At 41.8% G+C, this 27904-nt stretch overlaps 1 protein-coding gene across 1 annotated transcript in view; it reads right to left on the minus strand.

The window, feature by feature from the left end:
• The window catches only part of GLDN (gliomedin), a 62363-nt gene extending 34690 nt beyond the window's left edge, over positions 1-27673 (minus strand). Inside the window, exon 1 of the mRNA XM_030318195.1 lies at positions 27311-27673. Coding sequence (XP_030174055.1) covers positions 27311-27673 — 363 coding nt within the window. The remainder of the gene's footprint in view (positions 1-27310) is intronic.
• Positions 27674-27904: the final 231 nt, after the last annotated feature.

Genomic DNA, 27904 nt, shown 5'->3' on the forward strand with positions numbered 1-27904 from the left:
ATCTCCCCAGTGAGAAGATCAAGACAGTAATGGACAGGGACATATCACATTGTATGGGGACTTATTCTTAGTGGTGACAACATGTGGTACTGATGAGAGAAAAGACAGTCAAAATGGATCCTACTACTGGCCTAACTAGACCTTCCAGTTTTCTCTCTGGACACAGAACTGGTGTTGCTGGATTAAAAGATCTCATGGGATCTTGAACAATCTATAGGCAAAGAAGAGGCCCCAGGAGAAAAATAATGGATTTCCTGCTAACTTGGCATCAGACAGCAAATGCTGGCTTTAAATTCAACTGAAAAGAGATGGGACATAATTTGGCAGTATCCATTAGAAAGAAAATGCTGTGAATTGGGAATCTCACTTGTAGGAAGAGTATACAAGTGTTAAAAAAACAAAACTCTACCAAGTAAATTTGAAGATCTGATTGGCTTTATTAAACAATTCATGAATTGGGCAGCATCTCCTCAAGCAAGTAGAGGGAAGCTTTGGTAAACAAACAAACAAACAAACAAACAAAGGATTTTAAAGGCAGAGGAAGGGCATTAGAAAAAAGAAGAAAGGAATTTATTAGCACAGAATGCATTGTGTAGGCAAGGTTGCCCTCCTAAGGGGAGCAGAAGGGGTCTATCAGTAAATGTCCTAGTACTGATCAGGGAATTCCATGTTGACTGGCTAAAGGTTACATTTTTGGGGTCGGAGGGGTGGAGTTCTGGGGTGGGAGGTGAAACTGCTGTTAGGTTAGGTATTAACCTTGGTTTGCTGACTTGGCCTAAGTGATGCTATTTTGGGGCCTGCAGTTGTCTTTTTAACAAATCCCCCTCTTTGCTTGGACTCTCAGCTCAACTGAGAGATGTGATCAAAAGTTAAGGCATTAGCATCACTCTTAGCTACTGCTCTGAAATTCTTGCAGTTTCTGTTGTTCCTTTCTATGGTCCCCATAGGTCATGACGTTTTGGCTTTATCTCTGTCACATTCACAGGTGATAGCTTAAGGCTTACATTCTTTAAGTTGGTCAAACTTTTGGCTCCTTTTTTGACAATCCAGTCTTAAGGAGATCATTTACTTGATGGCTAGTGGCTGTGAACATACATTTAGAGTTTTTGAAAGAATACCAGGGAGATTATTATGATTACTAGAAGCAGGATAATTCCTAATTTTTGGAGTGCATTTTGAAGCCATGGTCCCCAATACCCAAACCAATCAGAATCAAATAAAAAAAAAAAGACCCCACTGAAGGAGCACCCTAGTAAGCTAAGTTGTTTCAGAATGGGCTGAGGCCCCAAGAGGGACCTTGGGCCAAGTCCTTGGGTCCCTCATCATGAGGTTTCTTGGTTTTGCTCAAGAAAGAATTCAACAGCAAGCCATTTGGAAGAGGAGACAAAGATTTATTAAGTAGAGAAGTAAGAAAGGAACTACGTCACAAAGTAGCAGTCTCTCCTCCCAGAGGGGGAAGAGGATCCTCCTTTTCCTGTAATGAAGAACTTTGTAAGTTTTTAAAATTAACTAACCGTATAGGGAGGGGCTTACTCTTTAACTTTGGGCTTATCATTTACATGGGGAAGTTAGTTTTTCCATTGTCCTAGGGTTGTGAAATTACCTACAGGGAGCAATTTTAAGAATGTCTAGACTTTGTGGCTTTTACTGCTGGAGGGAGGAGGGTCTTGTGGTCTTCCATGAATCATATCTCGTGACTTTTTTTTAAGACTTGCTGTCTTTTAAGTTAACGTTCAGCCTAAAACCAAAATGGCTTTACTTTAGTCAACTTGTCGCCTGCATCTCCCTTTCCTCCTGCCTCAAATGTACAGCACATGGTATTGGCCATAGCACAGACACCTCCCTGCTCAGCTAAAAGAGAGCCAAGGGATATCCCGTTATCAAAAACAACTTTGGCCAGAGAATCTAAGGATCTTTGCTGGGCAGTATTGCTTTAGCAGCAGATTCTGCAATAATTTCTAGAATTCAGAAGTTAGCCTTTACATTTATCCCTAATCAGGGGAGTAGGGCAGTCAGAAGATCTCCTAGCCTATTCTAAATTCCAGTTTGCCCCCCTTAACAACAGCCTTGGAAATGAAGATGAGGCCATTACCTTTTAGGCCAATACCAGAATAAAGGAAGGGAAAATAAGGAGAAAGGGTTTCATGTTTAGTTAAAGTAAGAAGTCTTGATCTGTCCTCTTGGGTAGAAGCAGTCTATCTGGATTTCAGATACTTCTCTTCCTTGTCAATTTGATTTAAAAGTCTCAAGATTCTGTACAAGTGAAGCCTTTGTGAGCTGTGTGGTGTGCACCCATGATGTGTATTGCTTCTAGTTTTGTAGCAGTGTCAGTGGTCAGGAGCACTCGGTGAGATCCCCTTTCCAGTGGGGCTTGAGGGCTGTCTTTTTCTGATGATGTTTCCAGAACACCCAATCACCAGGCTCTAACTTGTGGCCAGTTTAGATTCTCTGAACTGGATCTCAGAAGAATTTTTTTTTAAGTTTATTTATTTATTTTGAGAGAGAGGAAAAGAGCACAAGTTGGGGGGGCAGAGAGAGAGGGAGAGAGAGAATCCCAAGCAGGCTCTACACGGAGAGCGTGGCTCAATCCCAGGAACTGGACGGTGAGATCAAGACCTAAGCCAAAACCAAGAGTCAGACATTTAACCAACTGAGCCACCCAGGCACCCCTGGGAAGGCTTCTTGAGTTTAGACATTAGACTTACAGTAGCTGGTCATACTAGCATGGGATGACAGGGGAAAGCAGAAGGTTTGTTACTGATCAAATTTTAAGAAGTCTGTAAAGTTTTTGCTAAGGCTCATATGATTTTTCCAGTGAAGTGGGTGCCTCAATCACTGGAGATCACGGAAGGTATAACCCAAGTGGGAAATGTACTTTTTAACTGTTTCTTCGCTATACTGAGGGCATCAGTCTTGCAACAGGGGAAAGCTTTAGCTCCTCTGGAAAACACACATATAGTCACAAGAACATATTATAACCCATAGTAAGTGGTAGTTGAATGAAGTCCAGCTGCAGGTATTAAAAGGGTTCAGAGGGAGGTCTGAGGTCTCTGGGAATAAAAACAGTTTTTTTTTCAGGATTATGGACCTGACAAGTCAGAGAGGGCTAGACTGTGCAATTTGATATAAGTCTCCCTATCAATGTCTATTCATAATTTGAGTCATCTTAAATGCACTTGGTGGGGGAAGGAATGAAAAAAAAATTTTTAATTTTTTTGAGTTGCTGAGAGGAACCAAGCCATCTGGGGTTTCCCATAGCCCCAACTGTTCATTTCATTTACAGCCATTGCTTACCCATCTTAGTTTCTCTGATTTAGGAGCAGACTGTTGCCATATTATAAGGACATCAAGGTGGCAAAAGTCTGGCAATGAGGGGCCATTTTTGCCGAAGCAGAAGAGACTTTATCCACATGTACTATGATCTTTATAGCCTGTTGCCAGTGCCTTTGCATGAAAGCCACCCTGATCATATATTAACATTTCTTTCTAAAGATCTCCTTCCCCACAAACCCTCTACAAGTTTATTTTTTACATTTAGATTTTGTCTTACAGTTTTTCTCTTTAAATAATCAGCCCTGCTTTAGGAAATTACTTTCCTTTCCCTCAACAAAAAAATGTATTTTTTGTAACATAAAGGTGCCCCTTTATGGTGCAGTTTTTCAATAAAGCACTAAACGTGTTTACTAACAGACCCAAACTTATCTTTAGTTTCTCTGTAATAAAACAAAAGTAGATAAACCTATGTTCAGTATTTAATGTTTCATTGTTTTATCTTATTTGGAAATGATCTAGATATTCAATGAATTTAACTTAACTCATCACTTAGCTTCAGGTTACCAAAGCCTTCAGGTTACCAAAAAGATTTGGGGAAACTATTTTTAAGTACACATACCATAAAATATAATTGTTGTAAAAAAATATGTATCTATGGGGCACCTGGGTGGCTCAGTCGGTTAAGTATCCAACTTCAGCTCAGTTCATGATCTCATGGTTCATGGGTTTGAGCCCCATGTCAGGCTCTCCAGCTCAGAGCCTGGAGCCTGCTTCAGATTCTGTGTCTCCTTCTCTCTGTAACTCTCCCCCACTCATGCTCTGTCTCTCTTTCTCTCAAAAAGAAATAAACATTAAAATTTTTTTAATTAAAAAAATTAAAAAATATGTATTTATAAACTCTTATTTCACTTACATCTAAATTATTTGCTCCCAATAATTACATTTAGATTACCTATGAGAACTTTAGGAGACATCAAAGTCAGCCACTCTCCTACTAAGCTATTGTTTTTTTTTGTTGACAGATCCTGCAAGAGATAATATGAACTTAACTTGTCCAGTGAAGTCAGATAGAGTAAAAGTTTTATATTTATATTTAATGTTGATAACTCTATAGACATGTTTGTTTTAATTAAATCATCAACCTTAAGCTAGCTTTTATAGAGAATATTTTCCCAGATCATGTGAACTTAAAAAACATTTGGGGGAGCCTGGGTGGCTCAGTCAGTTAATCATCCAACTCTTGATTTCTGCGCTCTCAGTGCAGAGTCTGCTTGGGATTCTCTCTCTCTCCCTCTCTCTTTGCCCTTCCACCAGTCATGCTCTCTCTCTCTCTCATAATAAATAAACATTAAAAAAAAAATAAAAATATTTTGGTTAGTTTCTATCTTTCTGAGATAACTAAATAGAGCTCTTTTACAAATTAACTTTAGCAATTCCATCTAAAGATAGAAAAATACCCCACATTTACAACATATATATGGATGCACATGCAGACAGATGTAAAGGCCTTATAGTTATAAATATTTGTGGAGAAGATTTTTAAGATTCATATTTGTCCCTGGAATTAAATAGGCTGTGCTAGAGTTTGTGCATTTCACCATTTGTATTTTAACCATTTGTATTTTAAAAAGGCTTTGCTCAGGGCACCTGGGTGGCTCAGACTTCAGCTCAGGTCATGATCTCATCATGGTTCATGAGTTTGAGCCTTGAATCAGGCTCGCTGCTGTCAGCACAGAGCCTGCTCTGGATCCTCTGTCTCCCTCTCTCTGCCCCTCCCCTGCTCATGTGGAGGGTGGGGGAGAAAGAGTGCTCCCTCACTCTCTCTCTCAAAAATAAGAATAAACATTAAAAAAATTTTGCTTCTTGAAAATTTCAAAGACCACTGGATTTTAAATCCCTTTTCTGGGATGAGATTAAGTATCCTTCAGTCTCAGGTAATTGTGGACTTTGTTTATATTTCAAAGACACGATAAAATGTATACATCAAGGAACAGAGAAAGAATATAAGTTCTCCCAGGAAGGGCTTGGGTTTCCTAAAGCCAATAATCTACAAGACAAACAAGAAAAGTTTTGGATTTGGTAAAGGAATAGGTGAATTTTTAATTGCCTCTAGAGCTAACTTTGGTTTTGTAAAAAATATATAACATTTGGATAATGGCTCTCAATTCCTCCTAGTTAAGCTATAACTTAAATGACATCATAGATTGATTCACCTACGCAACTACATTATTCTTAATTGGTTTCTTTCCTTTTGGGGACATAGTTCCAATTTTGAATATCTCTGGCAGTACTGCATAACTCTCCTGGGTATAAGGCAAGGGGGTGCAAAGAGTATTGCCTTCCCCAAATCCAGAGCCTCTCTCAAACACAGCCCAAAGAAAGAACCAGCAATCTGCTTGTCCCAGTCAGGAAGAAAGCAAAACCCATTTATGTAAAACAAGACAAACCAGGAGGCAATAAATATCCTTGGGAAAGAAGGAATCAACAAACAATGGTTTTGGATTTGGAAAGGAAGGCACGACATATTTTATTTTCCTCTCTTGACAGGGTACTACAGACAGAGATTCAGAAGAGCTGTTTCTGGTAAGAATTTTCACCTCTCACTGACTTATGCCAATGCTTCTCAGGTTCCCTCTGCAGGCTCTGGTATCTACCAGAGTATCCCCTTGGCTGTTGCTGGGTTTTTTTTTGTTTGTTTTTAGAAAGAGAGCACTCAAGTAGGGGAGAGGGGCAGAGAGATAGAGAGAGAGAGAGAGAGAGAGAGAGGGAGGGAGGGAGGGAGGGAGGGAGGGAGAGGAAGAGAGAGAATCTTAAGCAGGCTCCATGCTCAGTGCAGAGCCTGATGCAGGGCTCGATGTCACAACACTGGGATCATGATCTGAGCCAAAATCAAGAGTCAGACGCTTAATGGACTAAGCCACCCAGGTGCCTGCCCTTGGCTGTTTAAAGGAATAATGAGCAGTTTGCAAGAAAACTCCTCAGTTTTGTCATCTTTGGAAGGGATCGATTTGGGGGCCCTCCTTTGAAGGTAGATATGAGGGTGTCTCTAAGGCCATTAATTTGGCAGCCTTTTGTTTACAGTTGCATAGTTTTTTCATGGTGGAAAAACAATTCAGACACAGGATTAGTAGAATAAGTACTTAGAGGAAATGGGAGCAGTCAGAGTCTCCATCAATAACTAAGACTTCCACTTGATAATTAAAACTGGTATCCCATTCTGTTTAATTTGGGAGACCTCACTTTCAAGTGTACCTCTTAAATGATCTTATCTAATTGGAACATTCCCTACCATGGCCATTATATTTCTAGGCTGCAATTCCTCTGAGAGCTGGTAGCAGTTTCGTAGGACCCTATCAAGTGGAGTTAACCTACATTTCTGTCTGGCCATGTCTAGCCACAATTGGGGTACAACTCACATTTCTGTTTGGCCTTATTTTGGGGCCTGCCACCTGATGGTGACCAAGCCAAGTTCTTTAGGACATAAAATAAGCTTGCATACTTTTATGACTTCCAGGACCAAATTGTAAGATATAAAATAAGCAACTGTGCTAGAAGGTAGAATACTTAACTCTTTAGAATGTAAGGATCCCATTACTAAGTCTTTATTTACACAAAACAGGACAAAACAAACATGAGCACCTGAATGCAGCAGCAGGAACCAAAGGATTTCTCCATCGATTGGCCAAGAGAAGACCGTGTATGCCACCAGCAATTCCCATTGTGGACTAAACCAGCAAACCCCAGTAAATGGGGACTGTGGACTGGACCAGAACTGGGAAGGGACTCCAAATTGGCACTGTGGACTGAACCAAGAGCTAAGGACTGGTGATCTGTTAGAGCCTCCTGTCAGTCTACCCTGACCGGATAACCCTAAACTAGAAAGCCAATTAGATCAGGAGCTCTAACGCAAAAAAAGCAGAGCTCAAACCAGGAGGGACTCACCAGCAGCCCTCAGAAATGGCAAGAAAGACAGTGAACTCAAAGGGCTTGCAGGGTACCAGGACTGTGTTTCTGGTTGTCCCCAAAATGCCATCAGAAGTCAGCTTTATATCCTACTGCTGCCACCAAATCTGTTAAAAAACAAAATTCAACTGAGTAAATTTGAAGATCTAATTGGCTTTAGTAAATGATTCATGAATCAGGAGCATCCCATCTAGCAAGCAGAGGGGAGCTCTGTTGAGCTAAACAAAAGAAATAAATTCAGAGAGAGGGCATTTAAAAAAAGAAGAATTTATTAGCACGGAATGCAATGTGTAGGCAAGGTTGCCCTCCTAAGGGGAGCAGAAGGGGTCTATCAGTAAATTTCCTAGTATTGGCCAAGAAATTCCATGTTGATTGGCTAAAGGTTACATTCCTTGGAGGGGGTGGTGGGTTGAAAGTGCTGTTAGGTTAAGTGTTCAGTCTCGGTTTGCTGATGTGGCCTAAGTGATGTCATTTTGGGGCCTGCAGTTTTCTTTTTAACAGAAGGGTATCCTGGACAAGAATGTTCATGGCAACATCGTGATGGCAAAAGCACTGGAACAACCTAAATGTTCACCAGTAAGGCAGTTGTTAAACAGATGAAAACAAATGAGGTAAAATGATATACACTCATCTGATAGAGGGCCTTAGCGTACTGCTTAGCAAGGTGCATTTGCAGCCACAACAGACAATACAACTTTCTGGTTAAAAAGGGATATTTAGGGGTGCCTGGATGGCTCAGCTGGTTAAGCATTCGACTTTGGCTCAGGTCATGATCTCATGGTTTGTAAGAGTTCAAGCCCCACACCAGGCTTACTGTCATCAGCGTGGAGCCTGCTTCAGATCCTCTGTTTCCCTTCTCTCTCTGCTTCTTCCCTGCTCATGCTTTCTCTCTCTCTCAAAGTAAATAAATAAACATTTTTTTAAAAAGGATATCTTAGACATGTCTGGATAAGCACAAAAAAAAGTTGGGAGTGTCATGAGATTCTTTTTTCTCCTGGTGACTGAGATCAAGGCAATAAGAAAGATTTTCACTTCATAGTATATACAGTTTTAAAAGATATTTCTTTAAAAGATTGTCATTTTGTTAGGTTTTTAGTAATTTAGAGGGAGAGATGTGAGCATGCAAACATTATGTGAACTCAAAAGATGGATCTAATGGCCCAGCTTTCCCTGGAACCCAAATATCATGCCTTCACAATTACTCCCATCACTTGGAATAACTCAGACAGACCCCTGTTGCTTCTAGACAAATGACCATAGAATGAACTAGAACAGTTGTCTAGTCCAGTGATTTTCAAAGTGTTCATTAGTCATAAGATTTTTCTTTTTCCCACATAAATTGCCAAACCCCAAAATATAAAACAAACAAAAATGGGGCTACTCTGGGTGAACTAGGGTGATGTTGGCCTTATTTATCTGTAAAATGAGACGTTTGGACTAGACATGATTTCAAACTCTGCTCCAACCAGAGGATGGGGGAGAGGAGGTAGGGAGGGACACCCAGAGACCTAGAGTCAGAGGGAAGAGAGGGAAGAGAAAGCTGAGGACCAGAGAGAACAAGTGGAGTATCTGGCCCAGTTTCACTCAGCTGGCTTCCAGAGCTGAGTGCTATTTTCTCCCACAACTACCTTTTCATACTGCTGAGCCTTTGCAAAAGGAACTGTCTCAATTCCACTCAAAATGCAAATTTTTGCTTTCGTTTAGTTTTAATATGAATAGGGCATTAGATTTTCACTAGTTGAAGATACATCAATCTTAAGAAATCTTTTCTGTGCAAAAGTGAAAGGTTTAATGAAAAGTATGTCTTGTCAGCACAAGTATTGCTAAATGCAGCAAGTCCCCACTGTTCATCTGAACACAAAACTGTGTGGTGGTTGGCTGGCTACCCTCTTGACCTACCTTCCTCACACCTTCTACTCTCAGGACTGATTCATGAAAAAGAGAGCAAACCTGCCCATCCACACCAGTTTGTTCTGGTTTGAGCACTGCGTAAACAATGTGTGCTGCTGAGGCTTCTCTGTAGCTCCCCCAGTACAGGCTCTAGTTTGCTAGCTAAAACACTGTTCAAATTCCAAGTTACCTTTCAGATCTGACCTATTCTGTAACTTAAATTCCATTTTTCTTAGACAAATGAATACTCGTTATGACTCTCTGCAATTATGCAAATTGCTGTTATTATGCACATACAAATGATCCTTCAGAAACAGCTCCTGAGAGCTGATAATCAGCCTACCATTGACTGTAGAGATAGGGCTGTGAATGTAGTGGTCCAGCTGCTGGAGCTAGACCACAGGTGTTGGAGGAATCCCTCATGCAGGCCAAAGCTGGGGTAAGTCACCCTGGACTCAGCCCTGTGAAAGACGAGAATTCACACTGGGGCCAAGACATGGTATGACAATCTGCAATTCCCAATGGGAAGATGGACTTTGCCTTTTATGGGGGTGAAATTCTTGAGTATGACCTTGTTCCTGCAGGCCCGCAGGAGGATCAGCCAAAGGTCCAGGCATTTGTCAGCTCAGATGATCACTCAGGTGAGTGATCCTGTCAGTTTATCCTGACTGGAATCCTGAGGGTCCAACAAAACCCTGCCCAGGTCTTACCCCAAAGACCTCCGTTCCCACTGACTGTTCCCGGTTTGAGCCCAGCAGCATTACCATATGGCTGGTTGTTGGCACACTTTTTCATGTGTTGCTCTGGCTTCTCAACCAGATGGTTCTTATTGGTAGGGACTGTTTCATCCTTTTTCTGTATGCCCCGTTCACTCCTTAGTTCTCTTTCCCAGCATTAGAATGGCATTACGCACAAAGTAAGTACTAAACACTTCATAATTGGTTACTCAATTAGGAGGAGAATATACTCCTCAAACAATTATATTATTCCTTTCCAACCAGCAGTAACATTGTTTTATGAGAAATGAACATCTAGCATGTGGTTACCTATCTCTCTTTGTGACTGCTTGTTTAAGATAACTTTATTTTGGAAGACATGCCACTAATGCCTAGAAACAGGAGCATGGAGCTGCCAGGATTATCCTAGACATAATCCCTGAGACATCACTGTCCCCTTCCTGTCCGTATCAACATCACTACAAAACCAGAAATAATAGATATTCCCCCTGGTATGCAGGGGAATAACCTAGACCTTTAATGCTGTCTTGAGTAGAGGCACCTGCATGAGCTCTGCACCCAGCTGGTTAGGGCTGGGTCAGCTAGGCAGAGATGGGGATGCTGACGTGAAAAGGAGTCTCAAACATCAATGAAAATCCAATGCCATGGGGAACCATGCCATTCACCAACAACTCTTGCTTTACCAAGTGGATTAGGATGGGTATGGACGCCAGTCTGCCCTCCAAGGAGCAGTGGTTGGACTACTTCTCCCTCAGGCATTTATTTTGCAGAGCTATAGAACTGCTGGAGACAGTACAGCCTCCTGCCACCTTCCTTCTTACCCTGCCTTAGTCACTGCCCGGATTCTAACAAAATGCTAAACAAATAATTAAAGAGTGTTGGTTCAGAGTCCACCCACAAGCCTTGGCCAGCCCTCTGGCACGCAGTCACAGAAGCAGCTGGGGTTGGGCTCAGGACTCACTGACAATCCCAGTTGGAAGAGATGGTTCCAGCAAACATCCTCATCCAGTGTCTCCAGCAAAATTACTTTCAGCTGGGATCAGCGCCTCAGGACATTTATTAACACTGAGAACATATGAAAATGTTCAGTGCAAGTCCCTGAAGGAGCATTTCCTCCCCCAAGTGTGCTTCAAGGCCTTCTTCAGGCTCTGACCTCAGGTCAAACAGTGGTGGCAGATATCTGTTGTTTCTTGTTGACTGCACAGGACTTAGTACAAGTGCCCCAGACCCTTGACAAAATAGGACTCATGACAATACTTACCCTAGGAAGCATCTGGGAGGAGTAATAAAGTCATGATAAAAACAACTTTATATGTTTGTATTGGTGTTTTATAAAAATATCATTTCATGATTTGAACATAAACGGGCTGGTTCTGATTTTTGAAAAATCATTAATTCATACTATTTAATAAAAGTATTTGACTAAAGTCTAGTTGCTATCTTTAAAATGGAAAACAGAGTAGGATTTATAGAAATAGCCAGACATAAATTGATAAGCTCCCTAACCCATTAAACAGAAGTTGCTATTGGTCATTATGACCCCCTTCTTAAGCCTTTCCCTTCTCCCACCAGGTGCCTCTCAGGCACCAACAAGCCCCAGGTTCTCAGTCTTGTCCTGTGGGCAGTTCAAGCAGCTGCATCTCAGGAATGGCCAGACCTTTTGGTTTTCCTTATGTTGACAGGCTGGGTCAGAGTTTTTGGCAGTAAGGAGCCCTCCTCTCATGGATGGGCTTACCCAACTGCAGAACCAGAAACTTGGGCCACTCTCTCAGAAACACATTCTCCCAGTATCTCCTGTGTTCACATCTTTCTTCCATCAGGTGCAAACACAGTCAATGTGACATTGAATCTATCTGAGACAATTCTCCCCCCAACCCCAAAATTCAAAAGAAAGAAAGAAAAAGTAGCATTTTAAGTCAAGTTACTAATCTCAAATCCTTGCCCTTACTTTAAGAAGTTGTTTTGTAGTGAATTGCCTATTTTCAAATCCAGCAATCTATTAACTAATTCTGGCCAATTGTTTCTTAAAGGAGAAAGAAAGGTTCCTTTTATCTCTGTATAGTTAAAACACATTCAAATGTGTTGGAACAGCTTTCAAATGAAATTATATGTAACTATGAGTAAATAGAGGTGATGATTTGATCTTAAGATCTTAAGATAGGGAAGAACATTCTAAGCATAAAAGAAAAAGAAGAACCCATAAATGAAAGGCTTTACAGATTTTACTACCTGAAATGAAAAATGTTCAACTCCCAAAAGGTGTGGTGTAAAGAACACAGGCTTTAGAGTCAGATCCAACTCCATCTGATCTGAATTCCATTTTTTTCACTCACCAGCTTTGTGATCTTAAGCACGATGTTTAACCTCTGTAAACCTCAGTGACCTGTCAGCCATGTGGAAGTTAACCAAGGCTGTGTGTTTTCTACTCCTTGATATAAAGAGTGCCTAATTGAGCTATAAGCACCCCCCAAAAAGGTAAAATCACAATGTCTAGCATCCAATAGCAAATTACCAGACCTGCAAAGAAGCAGGAAAACACAACCCATAATGAGGAAAAAATAATCAATCAAGTGAAACTCATGCAGAAATGATACAAATGAATGCATTAGTAGGCAAAGACAATGAAACATTTATTTTAACTGTATTCCAAATGTTCAAGAAACTAAAGCAAGATTGAACATGTTAAATAGAAACATAAAAAATATAAAAAAACACCTAATTCAAACTTTTAGCAATGAAAATTACAATGTCTAGATGGAAAGTACACTGAATGGGACTAAAATCAGATTAGACATTGCTGAAGAAAGATTAGTGAATGTGAAGACACAGCAATAGCAACTAGCCAAAATGGAACACACAGAGAAAAAAGACATAAAAAGTGAAGAGATCATCAGTGAGCTGTGGGACAGCTCCAAGTAGCCCAACACATATGTAATTAGAGTCCCTGACTGGCAGGCGTAGAGAAGGGGTCAGAAAAATATTGAAGAAATAATAGCAGAAAACTTTCCAAGATTTCAAGAAAACTATAAATCTGTATCTCCAACAAGCTCAACAAAACCCAAGCACAGGAACCATGAAGAAAATGACACTAGGGCATATCATAATAAAACTGCTTAAACATGTATTAAAGGGAAAATCTTAGGGGTAGCCGGGGGTGGGGGGAGACACAATCCATACAGGGGAACAAAGACAAGGATAACAACAGTCTTCTTCTTGGAAACAAAGCAAGTAAGAAGATGGTGGGATAACATCTTTAAATTCTGTATTCACAGTTTCTGTATTCAAAATAATTTTCAACAACAAAGGCAAAGACTTTCAGATATTTTTATGTCAACCCATATCATGCTTGAGTTAAAACAAAGCACCTGCTGTTCAAGTCCCTTCTTACCTCCACCCAGTACTTGCCTTGTGAAGTCCTGTCCATCCTTCTAGCCTTGGCTCAAATGCTGCCTCTTTCTTGACACCTTTCTTGATTGCCCACTGGATTTTCATCTTATTTCTCTTAGAATCCTATTATCCTTTGCTTTGTGTCACAAGTTTTTGAGGATTTGTCTTTTTCTTCCCACTAGCCAATAAATTTGTTGGGGATTCCTTTCCTATTCTTCCTCATCATCCACAGTGTGCACCCACACTGCCCAGAACAGGCACTTAGCATTTGTTACATTAACTTACATATTACTTAGTTGCTAAAAGATTTCTTTTGAATTTATTTCTAAAATATTTCTGAATGATTAGAAGTACCTATTTATTTATCAGCAAACACTTGATAAGCTGGGCTCTGTGCTTATAAAGGTAAGACAAAATCTTTGGGCACAAAAGGCTCACAATACAGTTAATTGGTTTAATCTAGTTATTTGTAAAAGAGGTTTTTTTTTTAATGTTTTTATTTATTTTTGAGAGACAGAGCATAAGTGGTGTAGGAGCAGAGCGAGAGGAGGACAGAGAATCTGAAAGAGGCTCCAGGCTCTGAGCTGTCAGCACAGAGCCCGATATGGGGCTTGAACTCATTAATTGTGAGATCATGACCTGAGCCGAAGTAGGACACTCAACCAACTGAGCCACCCAGGCGCCCCGAGTTGTTATTTTTTTTCCCAACAGTCTGAGTTTAATAAGGAGTGGATAGATTCTTGGTTAGAGCCTGCCAGTGTCCAGGTAATAAATATGCTCATACTCAGCACTTCTGCTATTTTCTGGGGACACTTCCAACTGGGACCCCTTCCCAGACTCTGGTATGCATCTCCCTCTTGGACCTCTTCACTTGAACATCTCAAGGAAATCTCAATGTTAACATGCCCCATACTGAACTCCTGATATTCCTCTTAAACAGTTATAGTTCTGCCATCTCAGTTAAAGGCAATTCCATTGGCTTGGCCAATAACCTTGAAGTCATTTAATATCTATTTTCCTCCTCACACCTATATTCAGATTGTGAGCAAATGCCATCAGCTCGACCATCAGATTTATCTAGGTACTGTCCACTTCTTATCATTTCTGCTGCCACCACCCTGATCTAAGCCACTATCTTATTTCATCTAGATTATCACAATAGGTATCTAAAAGGCCTTCCTGCTTCCACTGCCAACCCTGCCCCATACAGAATCTAGTGTCATCATAGGGATTCACTGAAAAGGAAGGTCAGATCATGTCACTCCTCTGCCTGAAAACCTCCAAAGACTCCCGATAAACGTCAGTGTCCTTACAACAGCTTGCAAAGCAATATGCGAACTGTTATCTGGCCCCCTCAATTATCTTTCTGACCTCCTTTCTGACTGGCTTCTCCCTCCCACTCACTCCGCTCCAGTTTCCTTTTTTGTGGCCTTTGCACTTGCTGTTCCCTCTGCCTGAATGGCCCTTCCCCAGATATTTACATGGCTCATTTCCCCCTTCTTCAAGTGTTTGCTCAAACATCACCTTCTCAGTGAAGCCTTCCCTACTCACATGACTGGTAATTGCATCTTCCTGTTTCCCCCTCTTTAATCCCCACCCCTACTTTATCATTTTCCATAGCACTTATCACCCCTAATACTGTATGTATTTTGTACTTTGGTTTTTGCCTGCCCTTCCCTTCCAGAACATAAAGTCCAAGAGGACGGGGATTTGTATGCTTCATTCATACTGTCTCTCATGCACCCACAATAGTGCCTGGGACATAGTAGTTGCTCAGTAACCACATATTGAATGAATGAATCTCTGACAGGTGGAGCAGGCCTCTAAGTCTTACCAATATCATCTCCTATTTGGTGGCTAGCATGAATTCTGAGTAAAGAATTTAAAAAATGCTCTAGGACCCACCTTCAAAACTCTTAGCAGGACAAGAAACCAGATTCAGAAACTGACAGATACCTCACTTTAGATTTGCACTTGTTGAGTTGTGGATGAATTCTTCAGTGAAGAGGTATTCATCAACTACCTCACTAGAGGCACAGCGAAGAATGGTGAGATGTATTTAAGGAGACAAGGTGCCTAAAGGTGACAAATTGGAGACCAAAACTGTACACAGAGTTTTAGTTTGTGTGATACAGACAAATAAGTGCAGAAGGAGTTAGGAAAGAAAGAGATGAGTGTTTTGAAGTGAGCTGAGAATCACTTGTCTCCTCCTGGTCTCTAATGGAGTTTTCTGAAGCATGAATGTTGCTGGAATAATCTTTCACCAACTGTTAATAACAATATTTTGTGCTCATATTGTTCCCTTCAACAAGCATCTTCAGGTAATTTCTGATTTTTATCTAAGCATTCTTATCTTACCTTATAGTCAGAAAAGTATACATAAACCATAGCAAGTAACTTGTCCAGTGTTGGGAAATGGACAAAGAATTAAACCATTATCTCAAAACTCTGCCCTGTGGCATTCTTTGTACATAGCAAAAACATTTGTGAAGATGTTTTGTCAACCTACTCTTTGCTCAGCCCCCTCCTCCCTCCTCCTTGTTTCAGGGAATAGCTGTAAGTGGTTACTCCAGAAAACATTTGGAGAAGGTCCTTAGGGGTGAGATGCGCACCCAAAAAAATAATTAATGATGAATTTAGCATCAGAACACTTGCTGATTGGGACCACTGGTCTGTAAAACATGCTGTTCTGGGGCACCTGGGTGGCTCAGTTGGGTGAGAGTCTGACTTAGGCTCAGGTCATGATCTTGCATTTCACAAGTTTGAGCCCTGCGTTGGGCTGTGCTGACAGCTCAGAGCCTGGAGCCTGCTTTGGATTCCATGTCCCCCTCTCTCTCTGCCTCCTCCAGCTCATACTCTCTCAATAATAAATAAAACATTAAAAAAATTTTTTTTGAAAAACATGCTGTTCTTATGAGGTTCAAAAAGATTTGGTCAATGAAGGAATGAATGAGTTCACATTGGACATGAATAAAGATATTTGTAAATTATGCTTCATATAATTAAATTCCCTAAATATCATATATATATATATATATATATATATATATATATATGTATATATATACACACACACACACACACACACACACACATATATATATATATATATATATATATATATATTTTTTTTTTTTTTTTCCTTTTGGATCCAGTAACCAGAAAAACAACTATCTGGGAAACAGCATTCTTTCTAGAGATCTGTGTGTTCCCCTAATCACCTGAGATTCCAAACTTTTGAGTCATCCTAGAATCTGCCCTTTCTCTGGCAAATTCTGTTGATTCAATCTGTATTGTTTTTATTACAAGGTGTCGAAATTCCCTGAAGCACAGAAAGGAAGTATTTGAGAAATACTGAAATATCAGTAATAATAAGCTAACAGGTTTATTAACTTGTATACACCATGCTAAAGAGTTTACATGAATTATTGAATTGAATACTTATGTGACACCTAAGATAGACACTGCTATCATTGCCTTCTTAAGGATGAGAGAATAGAGGCACAGAGAGGTTGAGTGAGCTGTCAAAGGTCACACACCTCAAAGGGAGTCAGAAGTAAACACAGTATGATTCTAGCACTCAATCTAAAGGTTTTGGGTGTGCCTATTACTTTTCAGACTTGTGAAGACCTCTCTCTCACAGAGAAGACAAGAGTTCTTAGAAGCAGGATGTTCTCCTTTCTCTGAATACTCTTTTCTTCCTCAGTTTTCCTTCCCTTCCCCCCGAACCTTTTCATCTCATATTCAGTCTCAAAACACATTCAGCATCCTCACTTCTAAATTAACTTGCTTCAGTGTTTCCTCAAACCTGCCAGTGATGCCACCATGCTTCTCAGTATTGGATGGATCTAGACTAAATGGTTCCTTTCTCTTTATTATATCCAATTAGTTACCAGTTCAATTCATTCTTCCGTCTTGGTATTTGTAGGACATATATCTTCTCCATTTCTTATGCCACCACCTTAGCCAGACATAAATCATTTCTTGCCTGGACTAAGGCAATAACTTCCTAATTTTCTTCTTGCCTCTGGTCTCTTTCCTGCTTTTCCTGCATTGCACTACCAGACCAGTGCTACAGAATGACTTTCTTCATGACTCCTTCCTGATAAAGGGTCTACAATGCTCCCAATTGCCCATCAGATTCAGACTCAACTTCTCAAAAGTGTAAATTCAAGGAATTCCACCCCCTCCCCCCCCAGCCCAAACTCCCCAATGCAGCAAGACCTCCTTGGTTCCTTGCTCTTCCAGCCTGGTACCATTTTCATTCCAGTACCTCGAGCTTGGCTTAAGTTATTATCTGCCCTTGGAGTGATTTGACCTCCTTGCCTGCCCAAATCTTACCAGCCCTATATTGCTCACTTCACATTCTGTTTCCTCCATGATAACTTCCTTCATCACCTTAGTGAGAATTGATTTCTCTCTTCTTGACTGCCCCAATGCTAATCACACAGCTCACTGTAAAGGATTTTTGTCTAAAGGTCTCCCTGTTCAGAGGGATTAATTCTAAAGTCCTCAAGTTTTGCCTAGAGACATATTCCACCCTCAAGTAAAAATGATTCCAGACTCCAATACTCACACATTAGGTTACTGAAAAACCAGGGAATAATTTGGAGTAGCAGTTCATCATTTAATTTGGATATAGTTGTCCACAATTTTTTCCCAAGTACTTCACAGTTTTTACATACAGCTCAGGCAGGGTCTCCAAAGTTTCCAGCACTTTGCTAAATACAGGAAACTTTCTGAATGGCAGATGAAAGGGTTACTCTATTGCATTCAGAACAAACTCCACAAATTGCATCTTGAATGATATTTAGTTGGCCTTGTTGTTTTAACTCTACCCTTAAGTGAAGAAAATTGTGTCTTGAACTTCAGTTAAACTAGAAGTAAATTATATCTACTTAAAATATAGAGCTGTTAAAACCCAAAGAGCTACATAAAAGCAACTGATGGGCTGAAAAATGCTCCCTTTGTAGCAGAATCACAACCTAAAAGCTTCAGCTTATTTCACACAACATGACCTTTAGTCTGTAGATAAAATGCATGTAAATTAAGCTTGAATGTCAACTAGATTTGGCCAAGGATTTCTTTTCCAGGGGCAAGGGGGTAAGTTTGAGGAATGCAGAGAAAAAAAAATTTTTTTCTCAAATAAGTATGTTTTATCAGATATAAAACCTGTTCTGATAGTTCCTACATAGTTAATCATATCCTGGAGAATATGAGACCCCTAAGAAGTAAACTGTTCTTCTTTCTTAGAAGTTGTTTTGCTCTACCTTTTACTGTCATTTTCTCAATTTTCCAAATGAAAGCATCCAAAGCACTTTTTAGGACTGTGACCAACAGTAACCAGTAGAAGTTAAAATCAGCTAAGCCAATTAGAAAGGGGGTCAAGATGACTTCCTCTTCATGGTTGTCAAACCTTGTCATCAGTGGCCATGCAGAAGGGGTGAGGGCCCAGGAAATCCTGACCTGCTCAAGAAGCCCTGTCAGCATATTAAGCTCACTCTGTTTTATTTTCACAAGATGATTTAGGTTGGTATGATGTCAATCTAGGTGTCAAGAGGCCAAATATTATCCCAAAGCAGCAGCTGACAGAAGTACCTACAGATAGACAACTTGGCATTCTGAAGGAATTGGTGATAAAGAATAAACCCAGAAATAAGATGCTGAGAGCATGGGGCAAGAAGGGCTAATGATAAAGTAATAATGAAAAATCTTCATAACAGTAACAATGAATAGCTATTGGGAACCTGGCTATACCAGGTGCTATACTTTATCTACATCATTTCCCTTAAATCTCCTAAGAACAAGATAAGGTGCATGCTATTATCTCAGTCTTACAGATGAGCAAACTGAAGTTTGGAGAAGTTAATATGAGGAATAGGCCCACTGACCCGATCAAAGGAGGGGCACAGAGACTCGGAGCACAGTGAAGTGAGGCTTTAATCAACATTCTTGTAAGAGCAGGTGCCTGATGGACAGGCACACTTGGGGCAGTTACAGCAGACAATTTATCTCCTAGCATGCAAGTCCCTCCCCTGGTTCCTCATTGGCTGAGTACTACAGAAGTTAGAGCCTTACCTAGAAGTCACCTATGCCCGTGTAAGGCAAAAAGTAGTCTGATTGGAACAAATGTACATGCCCTCAGGTGACACTTTCATTCTCTCCTCCCTTTGTTCTTTGGCTCATGCTCATTGCAAAGTCCCTGCAAATAAGCCCATAAAAATAAGCCCACAAAACAGAGAGGGGAAGAAGAACCAAGAAGTAAAGTGCCTAAAGGTTTGGGACTCCATTGTTGCAGCATCGGCGGGGGGGGGGGGCGGTGGGGATGGGGGGGAAAGAGGGTTCATACATTTTTTCCAATAGGTTGTAAACCTACCGTTAACTAGACAGCACAGTTTTTATTTGGTTATTTCCGAAAATGAATCATCTCCTTTACTTCTCACATTAAAAGACTTGCCCAAGGTGGCCCAGCTACAAGGCTGTGGGCCGAGAATGTGAATCTGTCTGACTCCCGGGGCCACACTGCTCACCACTACAACATACTCAGGGAAGCATGAGGGAGAGAGAATTTGGCTGGGAACCTGAAAGTGAGGAAGGAATCCCAGGTTACTCAAGTTAGGGTGGGCACACAGTGGCCAAAGGTGTAAGGAGTACCATGTGATGGTGAGCCTGGACTAGCCATAGAGAGATCCTGGGACGAGAGCAATGGCAAAGATAAATAATCTCTTAGCAATGGAAGACTCCTACTCTAAGAAGTTGTTCTGGAACTCACCCAGAAAGGTCCCTCTTCTCAAGCATCTCTCAGCCTGTGGTCTATTGGGCCACTAAATGACGGGTTGGTTTGGGGGCTCTGCCATCTCTCCAGAGTGGAGTGGTACTATTCCAGGGGGGCATGTGCCTTTGAGTTCCAAAGGAAAACAATTCATTTTATCTCTGGCATAGAGGCAATAAAGGTTGAAGGAAAGGCAGGAAACAGAGAGAGTGGGCAATATATTAGGCCCCAGAAGTTCCATCCTGTTCAGGCTATAGCCTGCTATAGCTTAGCAGGCTTGTAACTGCTGCCCTCACCTCTAACACTTTGGCTAGTAAGAGACTAAGAGCTTTTGAATAGCTCCAGGATCTGGGAGTGGTTCCAAATGGCTTAATGCCATTCACATGGTCAACACAACTGCCCTGTTCTCGGTGGGTCTAGATGCTCAGTCTTGGCCCACTTGGTTTTTACATATGTCCTTAGAGAATCGCGACAATTATGTATCTGCATTGAGTGTTTTATTTGCATGTGTGCAAAATGTGTTTTGACAAAGAAAGTGTCCGAAGGATGTAACTAAGGAGCTAGCTCTCACTTGTCTTCCTCAACATGCCATCATGAGTCAAGTTTACAGGTGTGTTTGCAGTACCAACTATGAGCATAGTTGTATTCCAACAAAACATTATTTATGACTAATGAAATTTGAATTTTACATAATGTTTGTGTCATGTAATATCATTATTCTTTTGATTTTTTCCCCTAACCATTTATACATGTAAAAATCTTACTTTGTGGGCTGTACAAAATCAAGTGACAAACTTGATTTGGTTACAGGGCATAGTTTGTTGATCCCTAGTCTAAATCCTCAGTTTGTTTTTGTTTTGAAGTTTATTTATTTATTTTCAGAGAGAGAGAGAGTACGAGTAGAGGAGGGGCAAAGAGGGAGAGAGAGAGAGAATCTGAAGCAGGGTCTGCACTGTCAGCACAGAGCTCCATGAGGGGACTTGTGAACTCATGAACCGTGAGATCATGACCTGAGCCCAAGTCAAGAGTTAGAAGCTTAACCGACTGAGCCACCCAGGTGCCCCTAAATCCTCAGCTTTTATATCACCTGGAAGTGATTCACTCCAAGAAGTAGGAAAGGGAGGTAAACCCTGGCACAGCCAAGTTAGGGCCTTCAAGGAAATATAGCATCCAATCAAACAGGAGCTCTGACTGTAGGTAATGTGATGTCCCCCTATAAACAAGATAATGTATAGATCCATAAAAGCGTACCTCATTACAGTCATCACAAAAAGCTCTGATTGTCATAATAATGCATTACATAGCTTAACACCGCTGGCATCTCCTCCTTGAGAACTATCCTCCAAACTGGAGCACATGCTTTTGAAAAGCCACAGTGACGGGAAATCTCTATCCACTGAAGGTGGAGTTGATTTTTAGAAAGCCAAAAAACAAAACAAAACCCAAACCAAACCAAACACACAAAGAAACCCATCTCCACTCAACCAACAATAACAGTGGCAGAGTTACCGCTATCCTTGCAGAACCAGGGTAGGAAATGAGTGGGGGAGGGGATGTGGTGGAGCGAAATAAAGCCATTTTTGTTTAAAACCACTCATGATTATAAGAAGAGACTGCTCAGAACTAAGCTCGGTAGTCCCAGCATGGCCCTTAACAATGTGAGTGTTGTTTGGCCAACGCACTCAGCCAGTTAAAAATATTTTTTTGGAATTTTTGTCAATATTTCAAAGCCAAGAGATTTCAAATAAAGAGTCAGATTTTTAAACTTCTCTTCAAAAAAAAAATCAACAATCTTGCTCTTGTACAGCAACAATCATTGAGAGCCTCCCTTTAGACACAGTGCATGAACTTCAGGCTGGCAAAGTCTCTGCCACACCCTATTGTCCCCCAGTCCAGGGTCAGCGGCCATGTAGCCTTGTGGTTACGGCCTTTTTACTCACAATTAGAGTAACACAATAATACGGTTCAAATGTCAAAATAATACACAAAGCTATACAGTGAAAGTCTCATTCCCATTTTATCCCCAATCTCCCTAAGTACTTTTGTTAGTATCTTCACTTATTTTTCTGCTTCTTCCTTATACAAGGTAATACAATATATATTTTTCTCTGCCTTGATTTCTTCACTTAAAATATATCCCAAGGACTATTCCAATAATGGCACATAGAGAATTTCCTCATTCTCATTTTACAGCTACCTATTCCAGTGGGTGCATAGGTTAGTTTATTTAACTAGTTCCGTACTGATGGGCACAGGTTGTTAATAAAAATATTTTGCTTTTACAAATATTCCACACTGCATATGTACATATATCATTTCATAGGATATGAATATATCCTGAATATATAAAAATATATATATGGGTCACAGGGTAAACGTATTTGTAATGTTTTTAGGTATTGCCAAATTGCCTTCCATATGGGTAATACTAATTTGCAGTCCAAACAGCAATGCAAAAGCATGTCTATTTCTCTTCAGCTTCCCCAAGAGAATGTGTGGTCAGACGTTTGTAGTTTTGTCATTCTGACAGGTGAAAATTATGTTTCAGGGCAGGTGTAATTTGTATTTTTAAGCTTAGACATCTTTTCTTACATGTTTGCTTAGAAACATTTGTATTTCTTTTTCTGAGAACTGTGTTCCATTTTCCTATTGGATTCCTATGTTTGCTGATTTTCCTATTAAATTCTTGTGTTTTTTTTTTCCTTATTAACTTATAGGAATGCTATATATATTCAGAAGATTAGCCTTATATCTATGGTATGAGCTGCAAATTTTTTTTTCCAGTTTGTCATTTATCTTTTACGTTTGTTTACAGGGTGCATGTGCTTGTTTTTGTTGTTGTGTGTGCTTTTTAAATGCAGTTATATTTGTTTACTATTTGCTTCTGGCTTTCTAGTTGTTTAAAAGAAAGATTTTCCCCATTCCAACATTAAAAATGAATTTACCCTTCCTTTCCTCTAGTAATTTTAGAGTTTCATTTTTTAAAAATGTAAATCTTCAACCATTTAGAGCTTCTTAGGGTGTTCATTGTGAGAAATAAAACCCTTTTCCTACTGGGGGCATGACCCTAGATTTTGGACAGGATGATGAAGCTACCAGAACACCAGTAAGTGTAAGACCTAGAGAATGGGATGAGAGAGCAGCCGATGGGGAAAGTGAGATGGGGGGCAGTGTGAAGTGGGGCGGGGACTAAACAGAGGCCGCATTTCCTGCATGAGTTCCTGGCAGATGGGTTCCCAATGCTGGTCTAGCTCAGTGGTACCCAGGCCCTTATGACTTTTCTCCAAAGTACCCAGTTGTTTTTAAGGATTTAATGCGTTTGGCTGTACCAAACTAACTGTTCTTAAGTAATGATTAGTTATGTTGCCCTTCCAACAACCAGTTTCTGGGCAGAATGTGCTAAGCAGGATTACCATGCTGAGCTGATATATACTCTCAGCCAAAAGCACAGAATTTGAAGTGCCAGTTAGCTTGAGGAGGCTCATCTTGGATAAATCAGCCTTTCTGAAATGCTGACATTAATCTGCCTACCACTTATTTTTTTGTTCCTAGATCTCTAAGGACATGGAACCTCAGTGGAGTGGGGTGGCAGAGTGGAGGGGAACCTCTGATCTCATCCTCATTCAAAACCTCCTGGTGCTGGGGCGCCTGGGTGGCGCAGTCGGTTAAGCGTCCGACTTCAGCCAGGTCACGATCTCGCGGTCCGGGAGTTCGAGCCCCACGTCAGGCTCTGGGCTGATGGCTCGGAGCCTGGAGCCTGTTTCCGATTCTGTGTCTCCCTCTCTCTCTGCCCCTCCCCCGTTCATGCTCTGTCTCTCTCTGTCTTAAAAATAAATAAACGTTGGAAAAAAAAATTTAAAAAAACAACAACAACAACAACAACAACAACAACAAAAAAACAAAACCTCCTGGTGCTGTATAAAAGGGTGGGGGAAGGTATAGATTTCAACCATAACATGTGTGCACAGTGACCTCCATGATGTATAAACAGTTCTCTTAGCAACTTAACTTTTTTTAAATAGTTTTTAATATTTATTTTTGAGAGAGAGAGAGACAGAGCACGAACAGGTGAAGGGCAGAGAGAGAAGGAGACACAGATTCCTAAGCAGGCTCCAGGGCTTTGAGCTGTCAGTACAGAGCCTGACATGGGGCTTGAACTTATGAACCGTGAGATCATGACCTGAGCTGAAGTCAGATGCTTACCAACTGAGCCACCCAGGCGCCTTTCTTAGCAACTTTTCTACTAGAGGTGCTTGTGAAAGTTCTTTTTTTTTTTTTTTTTTTTTTTTAAATTTTTTTTTTTTTCAACGTTTATTTATTTTTGGGACAGAGAGAGACAGAGCATGAACGGGGGAGGGGCAGAGAGTGGGAGACACAGAATCGGAAACGGGCTCCAGGCTCTGAGCCATCAGCCCAGAGCCTGACGCGGGGCTCGAACTCACGGACCGCGAGATGGTGACCTGGCTGAAGTCGGACGCTTAACCGACTGCGCCACCCAGGCGCCCCTGAAAGTGCTTTTTAAAACACCATTTCCTCATGTGAATAATTCTCTGTTCTGAGAAAGGCAGAGAGTAAAAATGAGAAAAATTTGCAAAGATGAATGATAAGAATATGGCTAGAATAAAGTAAAGGGCTTTCAGCAATAAAATTGGTTCCTCTGGAACCCATGGGGGAGGGGAAGGAAAAAAAAAAAAGAGGTTAGAGTGGGAGAGAGCCAAAGCATAAGAAACTCTTAAAAACTGAGAACAAACTGAGGGTTGATGGGGGGTGGGAGGGAGGGGAGGGTGGGTGATGGGTATTGAGGAGGGCACCTTTTGGGATGAGCACTGGGTGTTGTATGGAAACCAATTTGTCAATAAATTTCATATATATATAAAAAAAAAAATTGGTTCCTCTGCTTGAAGCAGAGACCTCAAAAGAGACCTGGTGGAAGTGAGATGCTTAATGCTGCTCACTGTCATCAGGAAGGTATGCCAATGTCCGGGCACCCCAGGCTGCACCTCTAACAATTAATTCAGAATCTCTGGTCGTGGGATCCAGGCATCAGTCATGCTTAAAGCTCCCTATGTGATTTCAATGTGCAACCATCACTCTAGAACCGTGGTATTCAAAGTGTGGTCCTCAAACCAGCAGCTTTGATATCAGCGGAAGCTTATGAGACGTGCAGAATCTCAAGCCTGAAATTAGACCTTCTGAGTCAGAATCTGCATTTGAAAAAGATCATCAGGATATTCATATGCATATTAAAGTAGAGAAGTGGTGTGGGCATCTGAGTGGCTCTTGATTTCAGCTCAGGTCTTGATCTCAAGGTTTGGTAGTGAGATGGAGCCCTGGCCCCTGGGCTCAGTGCTGAGAGCACACAGCCTGCTTGTGATTCTCTCTCTCCCTCTTTCTCTGCCCCTCTCCTGCTCACTTATTTGTGCACGTGCAAGCATTTTCTCTCTTTCTCTCTCTCTCTCTCAAAATAAATAAGTAAACACTAAAAAAATAAATAAATAAAGTAGAGAAGCAGTGATCTAAAGCAGCTTTCTCAAAGTGGCCCCTGGACCCCTGTATCAAACTCACAAGGGGATGGGAAGGTGGGGGAATGGGAATCAGAGGACTTCTTAAGGAAGACAATTCTGGGGATGATAATTTTATAAGTATGAGGGTGGGACCCTGGAATCTGCATTTTCGTGTGCTTCCAGGTTGACCCCTAGACTACTGCTTGAGAACTACTCCCAACCAGAAAGTCAGCAATATGACAGTTGCTTCCTCCAGACCTGCATGGAAATTCCTTCAATGACACTATAAGGTCAAAGCATACCCATTACACGTGGTGGATGAGTTGGTGATAATCTATGAATGCTTCTCAGCCTGACAAATGTGATGTTTCTGCCCTCTGACCTATAACAGAGAAGGTGGTAGTAGTTAAATCTGGCTTTCAGGCTAACACAGAAATGGATCTCTCCATCCCGTTGGGTTAGTGACTGAACAGGCTGCAATACAGAAGCTTCTAGATTAAAAATGTAAAATGTTGATGCTCAGATGCATCCTTCTTGAAGGGTTTCAAAAAACCCTCAAAATACATGGTAGGGAACCAAGGGAAAGAGTAAATTCCCCAAAGTGTGTCTATGTCTTCTTCATTTTAGAGAGGTCTTTTAAAAAATTTGCTTGGACCCAGATAGTTAAATGATGACATAGGTTTAAAAAAAGAAGATGACGAAGAAGAAGCCAGGAATGGAAAAATTTGGTCTCTCTCAAAAGACGTATTTGCAGTGTGTAATACTTCCATGTTGTAGTTGTAAAAGCATGTCTGCTCATATAAGATATTTAAAAGTTTCTATGATAACAGAAGCTTTAAGTGAGTTTATCTTCAAATACCTAGGATTCTGAAGTATGGCTCACTCTTGGGACGACAGAACTGAAATCTTTGTAATTATAAAATGAAACAAGACTCCTGTGGTTGTAAAGGATAATGAAATGGAATGGGGAACTGCAATGTGATCTGAATGTAATTGTTAGATAATTATTGAGTTGAAAACAGCAAAAGCAAAAAAAACTTGAAACTGGAAAAAAAAAGATTTTTGAGGCTTTGCTTTAAGTCCTTTTTTTTTTTAAGAGCAGAGTTTCTTAAATCTTCTTGGGGGAGTGCAAATCGAATGAAAAGCTAATGAAATTAATGCACTCTCCCTAGATGCACGGCCCCTTGAGTGCACACTGGTAATTTCTGAAGTTCCATAGACCCGCTGGAGCCCACATTAGAACCTCAGCTTTCACGGTGAATTTTAAGCAAATTTCTCTATATCAATCTTCCCATTTGGAATCGCTTTACCTAAGAGTAACTTTTTATGCATCAAGGTCCCAGGTGATTGATAAAATTAGAGTGGACTGTGTTCGCTTCAACCGATCTCGTGAGGATGGTCCGAGGCCAGGTGAAAAGCCAGACCACTAGATGAAGCCAGGGAAAGAATCCTTTTATTGAAGAAGCCTGCGCCCTCAGAAATGTCTTCCCCGTGCTGTGAAAAGTTTTGTTCGAAGTAAGGAAGGAAAGTAGGCTCTTAAAAACACTGCCTGCGCCCCTCATTTACCTGCCGACTCAAAGAAGGATGAGGAACAGATGAGGAAACTGACCTCAGAGGGCTAAGGTGCTGGCCCAGGTGACATTCCCAGCCGTGCTCAAGCCCAGGGCCCTCTCTCGGCTCCTCGCCCTCCATCCAGGGGAGCACAGGACCTCTGGGCCTCTCTCCCCGCCCTGCCCGCCGCCCACCCCGGCGGAGGCGCCACTGGGAGCCAAGCCCCCGCCTACCGGCACCATGGAGTAGGTCATCATCATCAGCATGTCGTGGCTCTCTGCGCGGATGTGCGGCGCGGGCTCCCCGCCGTGGCTGCGCTTATTGCGCGCGGCGCTTGCGGGGTCCGGGGGAGGAGCCGGCGCCTTGCGGCGCGCGCGACTCAACTCGGCCAGGAATGAGCGCAGGGCGCTGTCCTCGCGCTGCTCCCGGCCCTGCTGAGCCTCCAGCGCCCGCACCGCCGCGCTCAGCCCGCGCCACTGGCACAGCGCGAACACCGTGCCAGCGGCATTGAGCGCCGAGAGCAGCGCCACCGCCGCCAGAGCGCCCCGCAGCCCCCAGCCGGCGTCCCCGCGACCTCGCTCCGCGCCCCTGGCCATGCTCTGCGCGCCTCGGGCCGGGCAGGAATCGCCGCGGCCCGCCGGGCGGCCTTTATATGCCTCGGGCAAGCCGTGGGCTGGTGGCAGCGCCGCCGCCGCCGTGAGTCACGCTGCCCTTTGCTCAGGCTGGCGGGGCGGGTTGGGGACAGTAGTGGTGGCGCCTGAGCAGCCCGGAGGGACAGGCGGGTGAGAGAGGGAGAGGAGCTAGTGGAGACTGCAGGCTGGCAGAAA

Source organism: Lynx canadensis, chromosome B3 (assembly GCF_007474595.2).
Source record: "Lynx canadensis isolate LIC74 chromosome B3, mLynCan4.pri.v2, whole genome shotgun sequence".
NCBI classification, from domain to species: Eukaryota; Metazoa; Chordata; class Mammalia; order Carnivora; family Felidae; genus Lynx; species Lynx canadensis.